At 48.3% G+C, this 17,364-nt stretch overlaps 2 protein-coding genes across 2 annotated transcripts in view; both read left to right on the top strand.

The window, feature by feature from the left end:
* Ubxn2a (UBX domain protein 2A) overlaps nt 1–3,848 on the top strand; it is a 32,364-nt gene extending 28,516 nt beyond the window's left edge. The window contains exon 7 of the mRNA XM_075983966.1: nt 50–3,848. Coding sequence (XP_075840081.1) covers nt 50–239 — 190 coding nt within the window. The 3' untranslated portion in view covers nt 240–3,848. The remainder of the gene's footprint in view (nt 1–49) is intronic.
* Nucleotides 3,849–6,258: 2,410 nt separating this feature from the next.
* Nucleotides 6,259–16,903, top strand: Mfsd2b (MFSD2 lysolipid transporter B, sphingolipid). The gene is made up of 14 exons (XM_075982075.1): nt 6,259–6,342; nt 9,312–9,437; nt 10,315–10,439; nt 10,940–11,063; nt 11,394–11,472; nt 11,560–11,690; nt 12,968–13,058; nt 13,171–13,292; nt 13,796–13,879; nt 14,105–14,185; nt 14,397–14,506; nt 14,765–14,908; nt 15,181–15,357; nt 16,361–16,903. The coding sequence occupies exons 1-14, from the start codon at nt 6,277–6,279 to the stop codon at nt 16,383–16,385; spliced, it is 1,485 nt and encodes a 494-aa protein (XP_075838190.1). The 5' UTR covers nt 6,259–6,276; the 3' UTR covers nt 16,386–16,903.
* Nucleotides 16,904–17,364: the final 461 nt, after the last annotated feature.

Raw genomic sequence — 17,364 nt, 5'->3', positions numbered from 1 at the left:
ATTAGCTAGTTCAGGTTTTCATAAATTAATAATTTGTGGTATTTTGCAGGGTGAGCCACATCAAAGACTTCATTGAAAAATACCAAGGATCGCAGAGAAGCCCCCCCTTTGCCCTGGCAACGGCTCTTCCTTTTCTCAGACTTCTGGATGAGACGCTCACATTGGAAGAAGCAGATTTGCAGAATGCTGTTATCATTCAGAGACTACAGATAACTTCTGAACCTTTTAGAAAACTCTGACAGTTTGTTTGAGAGACTGAGAGAAATGACGGTTGGAAGTAGACATGCAGATGTGGGAGACAGACGTCAGTTTGAGCTTGGAGTTTGAGTGCTACTTAATTCCTTATGAGGGGGTTTAAATAATCACAAGTTCAAGTTAGGAGAGTAATGTATGGCTGGCTGGAAACAACAGTTAATGCACTTTTCCCAAAGGCCACTCAGAAAAGAATATGTATCTTCAAATACTAGTTAAACAATATGATATATTAAATAGCTATGTCATTAATCTTAATGTGGTCTAAATTAAGAGTATTCACAGCATTAGTATTGAAACATTTCCAAACAGCAGATAATTGATATAAATGTTAGCTATCTCAGTTTTTAAATAGCAACATATTAAAATATTGTACATGACATGTTAAAAGCATCAATGTAATTATTATAGTGCCTAACCATCACGGCTTCTCAGTTTTCACTCTGTGATGGCAAGAGATATTCAAATATTAATTTGGCATCAGTATCCAAGATGTATAATATTTTTAGGAACAAAATTGTGTAGTGCAATATTAGTATTAGGTGCCTACATTTTTCTATACCTTCTGTATGTAATTTTAAGGGCTGCGGGTGTAGTTCAATGGTAGAATATTTGTCAAGCATATATGAGACCTTAGGTTCAATCAGACCCCAGCAAAAACAAAACAACAACAACAAAACGCCAAAACCAAAAAAGCTTTTTTTTTAGAGGAATGCATATATATTTAATGTATGTAAAATTAAGGAAAAGTTGGTATCAAATTAAATAAAAATATCTATACAATTCATACAGTGGGCTGAAGGCGGGGGAGAGGTTGTAAACCCAGAGACAAACATAAAAAGTAACTATTAAAGCAATCCCTTCAAGGGAGGCTTTGCTTCCCAGCTGGTCCAGGCCCAGACAGAGCTCACAGAGTGAGGGGGCAGTAGTCCAAAGGGCAGAACCCTAGAAGGAGTCCTTGAGGATGTGTCGGTAGATTTTGGGCTGAACAACTTGTCTGCCATGGTGTGAGCAGAGTGTAGCTGTCTAGCCAGCTCCTCTCAGCAGCCATATTCCCCCAGAAGGCTCAGGCGGTGTGTGTGGAAGTCCCTGTTCTTGTCAGTGTAGGTCGCCATTGCCATCAGGGGGCACAGGATAAGTCTGTGTGGTCCTGGAAGAAATTAATCTGTACAGTGCCCTGGCTCAGGTGCAGGATGAAGGCGCTGCGTGTGTGAAGCCATGTTTACAGGTAGGGCGGCCTGGCCAGCTCACCATCTTCCTGGGGTGTGATGCGGGCCCCGCCTTCAGCAGGCCTTCACCTGTGTAATATGGAATTGCTCGAGGAGAGTGATCCTCTTCATCAGGGATTAGGGCGGGAGCTCACGTAGGCTGTCATTGAAGAGGATGAGGTGTGTTGAGTCGTTAAAGAGGACCCCCATACTGCGGTGTAAAAGCACACACAAACAATTCCCCAAGAACCACAGTTCATTCTCTTCCTACTTTCTCCCCCAAAACTAGGAATTTATTTTTAGCTAACATTTGTAATTAGCCATCCATTTGACACTCAACTAGAATCTATTTTGTCATAGTATAAATTTGTGAACATTTCTTAAATTCATATAAAGTACACATTTTCTACTTCATATCACAGTAAACCTGTGTAGGCATTATAGGAAAACATGCTTAGTATCTTATGCTTTTAACTAAAACCAATTATGTTTTGATTTTCAGATTAAATCCCATGTTTAGAAATAAATAAACTATTTGCAAATAATCTGTTGAATTAAACTTTAAGTAATTAAAATATAAATAAAAATCAATAAAAACAAGAGAGGTATACATTGTAGCAAAGATTAAGTGGCCCATACCAGCAGCAATATCCATAGGGGCTGGATATAGTCTATAAACCTTTTATGTGAGTTATATGTATATAATTATTAAAAACTCAAAGTTTGGCCAGGTGGTGGTAGTGAACACCTTTAATTTCAGTACTTAGGAGGCAGCCACAGGCAGATCTCTGAGTTCAAGGCCAGCCTGGTCTACAGAGTGAGTTCCAGGACAGCCAGGACCATATAGAGGAACCCTGTCTAGCGGGGGGAAAGAATCCTCAAAGTTTTCAAGTGTTTACTCACTTAAAAATAATAACTTGGAAGCTGCCCACAGTTGTGCATGCTCTAGCTCTCACTCATGCCCCCACACCTCCTGAGAGAGGAGGGTCGTGTGAGCCTGAGCAGCACTGTAAAGCCCTGTCTCTTAACAATAACAACTTTCACACCCAGTTAAGAGCACTGGTTGATTCCCAACACCCACATGGCAACTCGAAACCACTCTAGCTCCTGTGTCAAGGCATCCAGCTCCCTCTTCTGACCTCTGGGCACTGCGCTCAAGTGATACACACAAGAAAAAAAACATATACACCTTAATTTTTTAAAAAAATTAAATAATTTCCAAAGCATGAAAAGACTTATTGAGAAAGGTGGCATTGTATATTTTTCCAAAAGTTTGTCTAACAGTGAAGATGAATGATTCTCACCTGTTTTTCCATTCTCTGTGTTGTAGGCTCACTTACCTTACAGCTTCTAGAAGATAGCTCTTTTCATCTGTGAGAATAAGAAAGAAGCATATAACACTGTATGATTAGGAAAGACATTCTGACAAAGGATTATTTGGAGTAATTTCCAAAGGGCCAATACGTGGCCAAACATGGTAGCCCACATCTGTGATCATAGCACTTAGGAGACTGATGCAGGAGGATTACCATGAGGTCAAGGCCAGCTTGGGCTACAGAATAAGACTGTCTTAAGACAACAAAGTCTGTTCCTGCCACCTCCCACGAACATGGTTCGCTGTGTTGGAGATGGTACCAGCTCCAGGTGGAGTCCTGAGTGGTTTGTAGGGATTTAGTGTAACGCTGCAGGAATCGGTGCTAGGCCTGAGTCCTGTGAGAATCCATCCTGTATACTTCATCACAGACCGTGGCCGACTCCCGACATGCAGTGTGTAGACCTCACTTAGCAGTATCCTCTTCCCAAGTTTACTCAGGCTGCCCCCTTAGAGCTGAAGCACTCATGACGTAGCCTGTGCCTTGCCTCCCATCACAGATGAGGTGGGGCTGGGAAAGAGTGACTGAGGTTTGAACTCAGGAATTGCAAGGCGGAACCCATGTACGTAACTGGACGTCCTGGCTCAGCCCTTTCTTTTGCAGTCTTATTTAAAGACACTGTCCTCCCTAGTTCCCAGCCTTCCATATGCCACACCTTCACCTTCTGGGTGGGTAGTGTAGAATAGAGGATGAAGGAGAGCATTTTCATTTTGTCTTTTACCTAGGAATTCAGCAGGTATGTAATAGAAAATTATTTATTGTCGATAACGTTTACACGGAGCCCTCTTTAGTAAAACAAATAATTATGTTCTTAACAAAAAAGAGGGTAGTAAAATCGATGATTTTGACTTTTGGATACAGGCAAAAACTTTGGGTTGTTGATATGTCAAGAATCTAAGGAAATGTTTCCTATGGGCCTATCATGAAACCTTTCTATCTGCATCATTATAAATGATAAGCAGTTCTTTATATTTTTATGAAAGGCCTCTCACAAGAATGTTTCTCCTGTCTCTACAAAAAAAGAAAAAAGAAAAGAAAGACAAACAAAGAAAAGCCTCCTTTGTGGATTTTCCAGTTTGTCATTAACCGGAAGCCACGGGGCTTTCTTGTGTATCCTATGCAGTACATGCTGGGGAGACATTCCAATGGGAAGGACAGTCATCAGCAATAACTTGTGTTTCTCTAAACTGTGAAAATGTTAGTGTGAATGGTGTTCTTAAAGATAATCATCTGATAAAGCTTTTTACTTGAAAATCCAAAGCTGTGAAGTTGCTAGACTCCTTACTACAGGTTGACTTTGGAAGAATAAGTTGGAAGGGAAGCAAAACTTGAAATAAGTGGCCATCTTAGGAGTGGGATGCAATTTGACCCAATTCATTGCTTCAAATCTGTCACCAGTTATCTTGCAGATAAGATGGACATACAGGAGTACCTATCTGATTTATACATCCTAATCTGCCAGCTAGATTACTATGCACTCTCAAAGCTAAAGTACTTTTACCTTATCATGACTTATTCTGTACACCTCATGATTTTGCATACATTGGCAATGCAGTATGTGTGTATTTATTATAGTGCCTTAATATGTTTTTGATGTGGTATTTTGCTAATGGTTAAATGAACTGTTCTCTTAAAGATAAAATGCTGTTTGTTGAAAGGATCTGTTAGTTTACACTTGTTATAAAGTAGTACATGTGAATGCTTTTGTCACTTTTTATCTGACTAAGTCATTCAGTTTGAGAATATTATTTATTAGATGCCCTTTCTTTAGCCAATGTTATTTTCAGTTGATGCTCAGAAATGTGAAAAAGTGATATTTTAGTACCAATACAACGGTTGCATTTGTTCTTTTGACATAGCGTGGAGCCTTATTAGTATACTCCTTTGTTCTTTGCCAAAGAACAACACTTCGATAAAATTTGCTTATCACACTGGATCCTCAGAAGTGGCTTACTCATTACATTTATAAATTGCTCTTTGTCATCTGTTTTAAATTGTTTTGGCACAGACAACTCATACTCATAATTCATACTCATAGAAAGTTATACAGATATTCTAAAGGTAATCTTTAAGTGTATTAAATCCTGTCTCTAAGAAATGCACAGCTACAGCAGCATGAGCATGTTTTTATTCCTTATAGTTCATCTGTACAGCTTTAGAATATCATTCTATGTGTCTTGTTTGTTTGTTTTTCGAGACAAGATTTTTCTATAGATTTGGAGCCCGTCCTAGAACTTGCTCTGTAGACCAGGCTGGCCTTGAACTCACAGAGATCTGCCTGCTTCTGCTAGGATTAAAGGCACCACCATGCTTGCCCAGGGCACTGCACTGCGACATTCAGAGCAGAGAAGCCGTGCAGTGATGTCGTTTTCTCAGGAACTTAGCATTTTAAAATGAGACTTTTTTTTCTGCTGTTAAGAGAGTTATTTGTATATCCCAATATAAATGCTTTATAATTTGTGAGTGTTATCCCCCACACTTGGAAGAATATGATTTCCTTGCCACGTGATTATTTGCAGCAAAAAGTTTGTCATTTTGCTATAGAACAGCTTGTGCTTGTATCCTAATACGTACATTGCACCTGTTGTTGCTGAACTTAAAGTCACATGGCCTGTGCGCCCAACAAACTGGGTTGAGCAGTCTATACACTAACTCGGAGTCCAGTGAATAGTGGAAAGGGAGGCGTATTTAGTATGGGCACGTTGAGGAGAGCAACCAGAGGCTCCAAAGACTACCACGTCCATTTCCAAGAGGGAGTGGAACTCAGCAGTCCTGCCCAGGTGGAGGAGATCTTTCTCTAAGTTCCTTCACTGGGTGCCCAGGAGTTTTTTGTTTTGTTTGTTTTTGTTGTGTTGTTGGGGGTGGGGCTGACTAATTATTGGGGTCCATTGTTTCGGTAGTCTGATAATACAAGGCATGCACCTCACACTATTTTGACAAGGAGTTTTATACAGTGTGGTCCTTTGCGTTTAAAAGCACTTCTGGGATATTGTTCCTGCCACACTTAGTTGCACAGATGTACCTACCAGTAGTTACCTATAGGAAAGCCTGGGAAATATGTACTTCAAGCTGAAAGCCCACTCAGCTATAATTTAGTTTGAGCAAGTGGAGCGTATTGCTTCATTTAAAGAATAAATTTGTTTGCTGGTTTTCACAAGGCGGGGGGTGTTAGCTGAGGGTTCCTGCCTACAACACTACTGCCAAGAAAAGAAAATCGTCCCTGAGGAGTTGGCCGATTTTCCCTGGCGTGTGAGGATTGAGGAGCTCCTCCTAGGAGAGGAGAATAGGAAGCTTCCTTCAAGGTCCTGCAAAGACCGCAGGGGTTCCCCAGGGGCCGGCGGCCTGCTCGCCCTGGGCCGCGCCCACTTTGCCTGACCCACCCTTCCCGCGCCAGCCCAGAGCGCTGCAACGTACCAGAGCAGAGAAGCCCTGCAGCTGCAGCGATGTCGTTTTCTCAGGAACCCACCCAGGCTCCGGTCGCAGATCCTCACACCGAGGAGGCAGACTCGGTGAGCTTCAGGAGGGCGAGAGGGAAAAGGGGGGCTGCTGGGCTCTCCCAAGGGCAGGGAAGAGAGGCACCTGCCACTGCCCTTTATCCAGATGTTGAACGGAGTACAGAGTTTGCTGTCACTGGGACACCCCAGAGAAAACAGAATGGCACCCGGAGCCCTGACATGAAGCAACAAGTAGGCAGGAAGGAAGGATCAGTCAGGTATCTTAGCGTCCTGATCCTAGACCACTGCAGGTCCTCCTGGAGGCCTCTTCAGTCCTGGCCTCCCTTCTCCAAACTGCCTCCCTCTAAAATCCTGGTGCTGCCCAAGTACTTAGAAGGCTGGGCTTCCCCCCGTGTGCCCAGGTGGGAGCTTTGGAGGTGTGGGGGGTGGGCAAATGGGACCCCGAGGTGTTCTTAGGCCCTCTGTGTTCTCTTCGTGAGTAGAGCTGAGACGGTTCCACTGCAAGTTTTTTCTGCGGCTTCAGTAGACTACCACCTCCACCCCTTATCTCCATTCAGGGTTTACTGTCAGGCAACTCAGCAAAAGAAAACGGCATTCCTTAATGGGGAGACCCCCTGGTGCCTCGCGTGCCTGTAGTCCCAGTTCCTGGATGAGGCAGGAAGATTCCTTGAGGTTCTGGGAAGACATGAAGAGTCTTAATCAGAAAAGCAGAGGAGTTGAGATGGAGCCTAGGGGCAGAGGGTTTGTCCAGCATGGTAAGACTCCTATGCTGGGGGCAGGGTGGAGTAGGAGACCCTCTGGGGACTCGCATTTTCCAGGAAAATTCAGGGTATTGGGGTGGTGTGATCGGCAAAGAAAAAGAAAGAAAGGAAGGATGGAAGGAAGGGAGACAGGAAAGAAACTGAGACTGCCATGAAGCTCCCTCCAGTGTGTCAATTATCCTGATACTCTGAGGTGTATAGATCTGCACTTTGCTAAGCGCCTTGCCTAGGTCACAGCCGGTTGGTTGGTTTGTAAAATGTAGATTTCATGGACTGAAGGGGTTAGGTGACCAAATGACCATTCCAAAGACTGCAGGACTGGCTCACCTCAGTTTCTGCCAGAATTTGTTTGGCTGGCCCTCTGTTATTTAAAACCTCCATAGGCCCATGTAGGGGGAAACTAGGGACTCATTATGGGACGAGAATCCACTGACACTGGATTCTGCCAACTAAGCTTTTCCAGAAGTTGCAATAAGGTTCACACATATGTCAAAAAAGTATGCACCCAACCCTGAGAATGGTTTTTCTCCTGGGGTAGGAAGCTTGTGTGAAGTGTGTGATAAACCTTATCTGGGAAGACCTTCCCTTCCGCGCAGCCTGCCTGTGGTGTCCTCAAGATACTGAGAAAGGCAGAGTCCCAGTTCCTTTCCACCCCATTCCTGTCCCCAGGCAAAGGAGGAAAAACAGGTTCCTAGCATTATTGATCACAGAACACTTTACAATGTCCTCCTGGTCACTTATTGCTTTAAAAGCATACTAAGCCCCGACTGATCACCTAGGTAGTAGAGGCCCCACAGTGAGTTAGAAATTTATGCTCCCAGCTTACATGAGTATGCCAGACACTCTGACCTGAGCTGTCAGGGAGGGAATGCCTCTGAGGAAGAAACATTTAAATGGCAAGCAATCAATTCTTGAAATTCTTGAAAGACACAGAAGAACCTTCTAGAGAAAACAATATGTGTGTATACACACAAAGTATACACAAAGACCCCGAGGAAGCAGCAGTCAAAGGGTTTGAACGATAAGAAACTCCCACTAAGAAGGTATTTGAAGAGAGGGAGGGAGTGGGAGTAAAGTGAGCTCCTACCGGCCATTTCCAGGACTTGGGCTTTTACTAGACAATAAAGACAGACAAGTTATTGGTTTTAAGCGGAGAGCAGACCTAGTCTAATTTATTTCTTCAAAGAGCAGTGGCTGCAGCAGGGGGGGAGTGGACTAGCGGCAGGGGAGCCACTTAGGAAGCTCGCCTGACAGGGGAATTGGAAAAGAGAGGAACCAAGGATGACAAGGTCGTGGCCTGAGTGGCTGAGCGAATGTCAGTGTTATTTAATGCCCTGTGGCAAATGGTTTGGAGCTGGCTTCACAGTGGGACGGCAGCAAGGACCTGTGTTTAGACCATGGGACTGTGAGCTGGCGATCAAATGTTCATGACTCGGCTGGATGGCCGAGGGGCTGTGATATTCCATGTTCCAGGCTCTTAGACTATTCTCTCATACTGCTGGGTTGATAAAGTCTTTCCAAAAGAAAGGGGGTAAGGTTTGCTGGTGTCTATGGTGTACACACCCCCATCATAGCTGATGCCAGGGGCTTGCAAAAGTTGCAAACATTGGATGACTGAGTGGCTAAAGATACCTGCCACCAAGCCTGATGAGCTGAGTCTGTTACCTAGGGTCCCCATGGTGGAAAGAGAGAGCATACTGTGACCTCCACACCGTGCTCGCTCTGTCTCTCTCTGTCTCTCTGTCTCTCTCTCTCTCTCTCTCTCTCTCTCTCTCTCTCTCTCTCTCTCTCTCACACACACACACACACACACACAAATAAATGTAAAATAAACCCAAACATTGAACGATAGATTCTCAGAGCCACTGTCGCGTTCACTCATCCTAACAGCCTTGTCAAGTTAGCAGGAAGATTGCATCCGATGAGGAAAAAGCAGCCTAGAAACATAAAGGGATGTGTTCAAGATTACATAGGGCCCACAGCTCCACTGACACGGACAGAAAGTGACTGTGGCAGGAAGCATGGGGACGGAATGCAAGGAAGAACTTCCCCCTGGAATGGTGTAGAAGTCAAGATTTAGAATTCTGTTTCTTAATTCTCTCTCTCACTTCTCCATAGGGTGATCTGGGGTCAAAATGAGGCTGAGGTTGCTAATGAGCCCTCGAGTCACCAGGGAATATAGGATGTTTATGAAAGTCACTGGGGCGCGGAGCGCTGGTTCGTGTCTCTAGGAATAGGGGTTAGTTCCCGTGTCTCCCCCAGGACAGCAGAGCCGGTCGCCTCTCAGTCTGTACGAAGGTGTGCTATGGCATTGGTGGGGTCCCCAACCAGGTGGCCTCCAGCGCCTCAGCCTTCTACCTGCAGCTCTTCCTACTCGATGTGGCACAGGTGAGTGTGGGCAGCTCCCCTGGTCTTTCTACCTCCTCTCCGCCCATGCTGTCACTTTGGTTTTGGTAGATCGTCCTTTGACCCAAGCTTGGTAACAACATTTAAAAGGGCCGTAGAAGGAAAACTCTTTAAGGATACTCATTACGTCCTGCTTGTGCTAGGAAAATGAGAAAATAATCAGGTGTGGTGACAGACACTTGTAATCCCAGCATTCCAGTAGAGAGGCAGGAGGCTCAGGAGTTCAACCCCACCCTCTCGGCAGCATGGCTAGTTTGAGGCCAGCCTTGGCTACATGAGACCCTGTCTCAAAACTCTCACTGGCTCTCAACCTTCCTAATGCTGCAACCTTTAATACAGTTTCCCATGTTATGGTGACCCCCAGCCATAAAATTATTTCGGTGCTCCCTCATAACTGTAATTTTGCCACTGTTAAGAATCATAATGTAAATATTGGATATGGAACCCCCTGTGACACACAGGTTGAGAACCACTGTCCTACCTCAAAACTAAAAGGCAAACTAATAAATAGTGATAGAATAGCTGTGCACAGCCATCGGCTTTCCCCTCTCCTCACCAGCTCCATGTCCCTCAGAGCTTTCTGGAATCATGTCCTGGGCAGGAGCCTTTTCCACAGGCAAGCAAGCCTGACTGTGTTCTTTTTTTTTTTTTTTTCTGGGTTTTTCGAGACAGGGTTTCTCTGTAGCTTTGGAGCCTGTCCTGGAACTCCCTTTGTAGACCAGGCTGGCCTCGAACTCACAGAGATCCGCCTGCCTCTGCCTCCCGAGTGCTGGGATTAAAGGCGTGCGCCACCACCGCCCGGCCAGACTGTGTTCTCTGACTTCGTGGAGCCTTGACTATCTCCTCTCGATGATTTCAGATCCCCGCCGCCCAGGTGTCCCTTGCCTTGTTCGGAGGGAAGGTGTCTGGGGCGGTTGCAGACCCCGTGGCTGGCTTCTTCATCAACAAAAGCAGAAGGACAAGGGCTGGGCGGCTAATGCCTTGGTGAGCAGCCCCCTGGCCCTGCGTCACCGTCACAGCCTGTTTCCTAGGTGATACCTTGGATGTGAGAAGACAAGCCTGTGTGGTGCAGGAGATGGGTTAGGTCAGAATGAGTCTCACGGTACTCCAGAGACACGCTTAGGATTGTCTGTCCCTCATCAGGGGCGCAGGATGGCTCCCATGGTGGAACTGGGCTGGAAGGCCCTGGAGGAAAAGTAACATGCTTGTGCTCCAGGAGAGCAAACAGTGCCTTATATGTGCAGGCCAAATGCTGCACCACTAAGTGAACCCCAGTTCTCCACTGTCCTGAATACAGTGAAGGCACCCCTAAGGGCCCTGGCCAGAGTCCCAACAGTGAATGTCCCTCCTTCCATTACCTTCGCTTCCCTCTGTCTCCAGAGCTCCAGGGCCCCCTCAAGGGGCAGAAACAGGGTGAGGTTGTTCCTGTTGGGTCCTTGGTGCCCCTGTGCTGTAGGCACCATTCCTTAGTTGCGCTTCTATAGGGCGCTGGGCTGCATGCCCTTAATCGCACTGGCCTACTTCTTCCTGTGGTTTCTGCCCCCGTTCACCAGCCTGCGTGGGCTCTGGTATGCCACCTTCTACTGCCTGTACCAGGCCCTGTCTACGGTAAGTGTGTGACTGCCCCTCCTAGGCCTGGTTCTGGTGAACCCCACTGCCAGATAAAATTTCTATTCAGAGTAAGGGTATTGTAGGTTGACTTCATTGCTCTGGGCTGCCCATCAGTGCTTGGAAACCTGTCACCAACAATATTGCTGCTCAGGGCCTTGCTTCTCAGCCCTTCGCTTTGAGATTCGGATGCTTTGGCCTTTTAGAAATCTGGATGGGATAAAGTGGCTGCTGGCTTTTGCATAGCAAAGTGGCTGGGGAAGGAGACACAGACCTTGAGTGACAGTATGGGTGGTGGAGGCCACTCTAAGCTCTGAGGGGCCATGCCAGTTCTTCCAGGTACCCTACACAGCGCTCACTATGATCCTCACCCCCAGCCCCAGGGAGCGAGACTCTGCCACTGCATACCGTGAGTCCAATTCTGTGTTCACTCGGAAGCTGCTGTCTCCCAGTTCCTGCAGCTCGCCATGCTACTTTGTACATGCTTTGTCTCCAGGGATGACCATGGAGATGGCAGGGACACTGATGGGAGCCACTGTCCATGGGCTCCTCGTGTCCAGTGCCCATGGGTCTCGGAGGTGTGAGGATCCTGTGCTCGCCGGGAGTACTGCTGTGCCCCCAGATGTAGTAAGTGTCCGAGGAACGCAGGAGCCTCTCTGCGGGGTCAACTCCTTCCTCCGGGGATGCTCTTCTGTCGGTTCTTCCTTGGGTTGGGCTCGCTACTCATCCTTTCCCTACCTCTCTAGCCGAACTCATAAGCCCTAACACCTATCAGGTTCTCCACCAAGCCTGTCTAGAAGAAAGGGAGGGCGGGAAGGAGGGAGAGACAGAGAGACAGAGAGAGGACACAGACCATGTAGCTCAGTGTAGAGCACTCGACAAGCATGCATGAGGCACTAATGGATTCAATCACCAGACGTGGCCAGAACCAACCAAACAGCCCCAGCAAAAGCAAAAGCGAGGTGCGGTGGCGCCCTGGGAGATGGAGACGGGAGGAGCAGGAGTTCACGGCTATCTTTGGTTAGAAGTCAGCTTAGGGCCAACCTGAGTTATACAAACCTGTCAGTGTGTGGGGGCCGATGACAAGCCACTAGTAGACAAAAACAACAACAGGAGAAAACACAAGGGCTGAGTTACCATTCAGCTGCCAGAGACTTTGCCTAGAACATCTGAAGCCCCCTCAGCACCTTATAAGCCAATGATGACTCCCAGCTGTAATCCCAGCACCCAAGAGGTGGAGGCAGGCAGATCCCAAGTGTAAGGTCACCCTTGGCTACATAGTGAGCTATAGGCCAGCATGGGCAACACAAAGACCTGCTTTAAAAAAAAAAAATCCCATACAAAATTACCAACAGTTTTGGGACAATGAAAACAGTGAGTTTTCCAGGGTAAGGCCAGGGGAACACACAGAACAGAACTCGACTGGGAAAGCCATTCTGCACTCCCTGCCGCCCCCTCCGCCCTCTATCCTCATTGGCTATTAGCCCCTAGCATCTCTTTATCTTTCACTTGCTTTGTATTTCCTCTGGGTCTCCGTCCATCACACTATTGTTAGCTGCCTGTGGATGTGCACAGCCTCACCACTGTCCAGCCTTTACTGTGGATGAGGAGCCACTTAGTCATCATTGTGACCTCTGGATCTAGGACACAAAGTTACCAGCAATGCCTATTTGCTGACTAAGATGGAACAGTAGGCACGCTGACCTCTGGGGGCACAGCTGTTCCCTTCCATAGCAGGGCAAAGAGTCATCAGAGGAGCAAAACTCTTAGGCCTAATTCCCGAACGAACTGGAGCAGCAGAAGCCAGCATCCTCGGGCTTGGGGTGAAGGCATGGAGGGGTGCTCCCGCTTCCCTGCCTGGTCTGGAAACACTACGCTCAGTGCAGTACTGTCCTCTCCCGCAGGCGCGCCTCTACTGCATTGCGGCTGCTGTGGTCGCTTTGACTTACCCTGTGTGTGGCGGTTTGCTGTGCCTAGGAGTGAAGGAGAGACCAGGTATAGGGTGCAGAGAGTGTGAGAACACGAGAGACAGGAGCTGGGAGCAGGACTCCTCCTGGGGCTGAGTTTTTGACTCTTCCAGTCCAGGTATCACCTTCCTGTTTTGCAGACACTTCTGCCCCAGCCTCAGGTCCAGGCCTGAGCTTCTTCACGGGGCTGGCCATCACTTCCCGGCACCCGCCCTACTTGAGTCTGGTGGTCTCCTTCTTGTTCATCTCAGCTGCTGTCCAGGTACCGCTGGCCAAGTGATCTTTGATTTGCTCCGGCTGTGCTTCTCATAAACAGGCATTTGGAATAGGGTCTCGTGTAGCCCAGGCTGGCCTTGAACTTGCTATGTAGTTGATTCTGGCCATCACATCAGCTCCTGATTCTCCTGCCTCCACACAAGTGCTGGTGTTACAAGCATCTGTCATCATGGCCGGCTAGGTTTCAGTTTTATAGAGACTGACACGTGACTGAGAGTGTGCTGGGAAGAAAACCCTGGGTGTGACTTGTGTGACTGGGGTGATGCCTAAGAGGACAGCCTCTCATACTACCTGAGCTATAGTTAAGTCCGTCTGATCTTAACTATGCGAACAGGGACAGTGCACAGGGAAGGATGCTTGTATCCATGGTGAGGAGAAATCCTTTGAGTTCAAGGACTCAATGGGGAGACCTTACTGAAGACCTTCCCCTTACATGTGACTTCCGATCCTGCCAATTCCCTGCATATCATTTCCCGTGCATGTCCTCAGGTGGAACAAAGCTATCTGGTCCTGTTCTGTACACATGCCTCCCGGCTACAAGAACATGTTCAGAGCTTGGTGCTAACCATCCTGGTAAGGGGACCAAGGAGGTGGAGGCTGGGGCCCTTGGGAGACTGAGGGAGAACCTCTGTTGCCAGAGGTCTCATGGTCACATTTTGTTTCAGTCCCATTCCAGCAGAGGGTGGAGTTGGGGAATAGCTACTGGTTCAAACCAGACAGTCTGAGGTTGGGTGTCCTACCTAAAAGCAGCAGTTTTGAGGTCTGGAGAAAGGTGTGGATGATGCTGTGTGCTCACAGATCTCAGCTGTGCTGAGCACCCCACTGTGGGAAAGGGTCCTCCAGCGATTTGGGAAGAGGACGTCTGCGTTTGGAATCTGTGTGAGTGAATCAAGAAGCAAGGCTTGCGGGTAGCTGAGGAGGTAACCATGGAGCCTGAGCTCAGTGGGGGTTAGATCTGGGTTCCTGTGGGTCTGCTGGGCCTAGCACAGGACCAGGTGCGGGGCTTATCTTGCATCACAAAGGCTGAGTCTGCTACGAGAAAGCAAGGCAGGGGAACGTGGAGGGCTGGCTCACAGGTCTCTCTCCCCAGATAATGGTGCCATTTTCCATCTTGCTGGCTGCTGTGCCCTCTGCACCTGTGGCCTATGTTGTGGCCTTTGTCTCTGGTGTGAGCATTGCTGTGTCCCTGCTGCTACCCTGGTAGGCTGGATGAAATGATGGGGGATTGGGAGCCTCATATACTCCAGTAAGGGAGTCTCTCTTCCTTCTGCTGTCCTTCTTCTTGGATGGGACCACCAGTTCCTTCCTTGGAGCCAACAACAGCAGAGGGAAACACTGGGCGCTGTGGGTTGGTTCTGAGCAGAGGTCTCCAACGTAGTCTCTGCCCTCCTGAGGACTCGCAGGCTGGCCCTGGGCTTCTCAAAGAGAAGAGGGCTAACTCCATGCACCTGCCCCCAGGTCCATGCTGCCAGATGTGGTGGATGACTTCCAGCTGCAGCACCGACATGGCCCAGGCGTGGAGACCATCTTCTACTCATCCTACGTCTTCTTCACCAAGCTCTCAGGCGCAGGCGCCCTGGGCATCTCCACCCTCAGTTTGGAGTCAGTCCTAGGGATGGGGTACACCAAAAGCACGAAAGACCAGGGGGGGTGGGAAGAGGAGACAGAACCCCTACCCATGAGTCTGGAGTGCGTGCTGCACTCTATGGAGTGTGAGGAACCCCAGCATCAGAACTAAAGGGCTCTGAACTCCTTAGACCCAATCTGGCTAGCAGTCAGTTATCAGGAAAGGGTGGGGTGACACATCGGTGACTTCTGCACCCAAGAACTCATGCTCAACAGAGCTGACAAACGGAGGGGTGGTGTTTCTCCAGGTTCGCAGGGTATAAGGCAAGAGCCTGCCAGCAAGCAGAGGAAGTGGTAGTCACCCTCAAGGTCCTCATCGGTGCTGTGCCCACCTGCATGATCCTTATTGGTCTCTGCATCCTCATGGTTGGCCCCAGTCCCAAGACGCCAAGCCAGGACGCCTCCTCCCAGCTAAGCCTTCGGAGGTGGGCAGTGCTTGTACATTGGGTACACACGGGCAGGGTTACCAGCCTAAGGGACACACACACACCCTAGTGCCTAACAGTTAACACCAGCCGAGCCGTCAGATTTCGGGCTGCTTGCCTTAGCTTCAGTGACACTCCCTGCTCCCAGATTTCCTTCTGTCTCTAGTCTTTATCCTCAGCTTTCTTCCTTGCACTACCTGGCAGACAGGGGATGTGAGGAATCTCTAGATCTCCCCTGCACCCGGTCTACTCGCGTGACCTAGAACACCTTATACCAGTGACTCAGGTACCCTCCGCCCTGCACTTCCACCAAGTTCCACATCTAGGTGCGTTGCTCATTGCACAGCTCTACCTGCTGTCCGCCCAGTGTAGGGAGCCTTCGCCTGATCTCATTCTCTCCCTACACTTCTCCTTCCGGATCCCGTCTCAGAGTGCCGAAGCCTGGGAGCCTCCTGCTCATCCCTCCCACGGCTGCTGAGTGCCTGCCCAGCCTTGTCCTTCTCCTACCATACATCTGACCACATGGAGGATGTGTGTACTGCCTGGCTTTCCCAGGACAGTGCAGGCATCTTACAGCTGAGAATACAGTTCATTAATCCGTCTATTCCAGGAGCTCAGCACAGGGCCCAAGGCCCGAGAGGTGCCTATTGGAAAGTGTGTGCTACCCCATCAACATACACCTGACCCACAGATGTGTCTACTTACAAATATATAAGTTGGTGTCCATGTTGCCCCAGGACACACAGGCAGCATTATCAGCAGGCCCTTATTCTCATAGCTGGTAGCATCAGCCTTCAGCTAAAGGGCCCAGAGGTCCTGCTGTCCACTCAACAATGCCTAGAGGTTGGGGACCTGGAACTTGGCCATGGCTTTAGTAGGCCTGTGAGTGGAGAATTGCTGGCAAGGCATGGAACAGCCGCTGAAACTTCTGTGGCTCTCTGTGACAGGGTGGAGACCCTCATCTCACCTCTCTCTTCCTCCTTGGTTTCTTCCCTTCCCTCAGGAGAACTAGCTACAGCCTCGCCTGAACTAGAAGGGGACTTCTGTGAGGCAGAAAAGCAGAAGCCTGCATTTTCTAGAATTCTCTCTATCCAGCAACCCGAGCATAGCCTACCAACTTAGCACACGCATTTTCCCTTGCGAGTGGAGACTCTAGGGACATCTGAAGGGGCTGGCCCAGGCTCTAGGAACCCTACTCAGCACCTCCTTGCCTGCTGACCCTCAACCTTCCAGGCTTGTAGCCCAGACGACTCCACCTTCAAGAACCCTCAGACTCCGAAAGCATCCTGCCTACTCCAGCCTGGACACTCTCTTTGCTTGATGGCAGAGCTCCCCACACAGGAGGTTTGCAGAGTCTCCAGTGGACGCCTGCTGAGAGCGTAGGAAAGCTGGGACACCATGTGACTGGGCAAACGGAGGACATGTGACGTTTTGGGGGCTAAGCAGACCCACCATGGTACACGGGTGTTTGTTCAGCGTTTTTTTCTATCAGTAGACAGAGGATGGCGCAGAACCATCAGAGGCCTTTCACTTTTTACAAATAAATGCAAACGTATTTTCTGAAATTCTGTTATATTAGCATATAATAGGAAGGGCAGTTTTCTAGGGGTTGTATAAGTCTTTGGGGAAGAAGGATTCACTGGGGTTGATATTTTTTCAAAAACAAATTTAGCTGGGTGTAGCGATGCACACAGGTAATCCTGGCACTCAGGATTAAAAGCAGGAGAATCAGGAGTTCAAGGCCAGGCTCAGCTAGGTGTCAAGTTTGAAGCCAGTCTGAACAACCTGAGGCCTATAAGCAATCAAAAGCAAAGTTCAAGAGCTTCCTACGGAATGGATAAAATGTTTCTGTGGACAGCTCACCATCCCGCCCTGCATCCCCTGAGGAGGAGCCTAAGTCTGGCTCTTACCCCAGCTATGAATTACGGAGACCAGGGTACCAGCCGCTGCCCTCAACCTAAACCAAAACAACTTGCCATTCCCATCTCTTCCTTACCATAGCAGAGG

This window comes from Microtus pennsylvanicus, chromosome 8 (genome assembly GCF_037038515.1).
Source record: "Microtus pennsylvanicus isolate mMicPen1 chromosome 8, mMicPen1.hap1, whole genome shotgun sequence".
NCBI lineage: Eukaryota > Metazoa > Chordata > Mammalia > Rodentia > Cricetidae > Microtus > Microtus pennsylvanicus.
This window is presented reverse-complemented; position numbering and strand designations above follow the sequence as displayed.

Excerpts from the sequence above, each read along its gene's own strand:
- Mfsd2b (XM_075982075.1), top strand. The coding sequence starts at position 6,277 with ATGTCGTTTTCTCAGGAACCCACCCAGGCTCCGGTCGCAGATCCTCAC. Across the intron at positions 13,880-14,104 it reads GCTTGGTGCTAACCATCCTG|ATCTCAGCTGTGCTGAGCAC; the intron begins GTAAGGGGACCA and ends GTGTGCTCACAG. Across the intron at positions 14,186-14,396 it reads CGTCTGCGTTTGGAATCTGT|ATAATGGTGCCATTTTCCAT; the intron begins GTGAGTGAATCA and ends CTCTCTCCCCAG.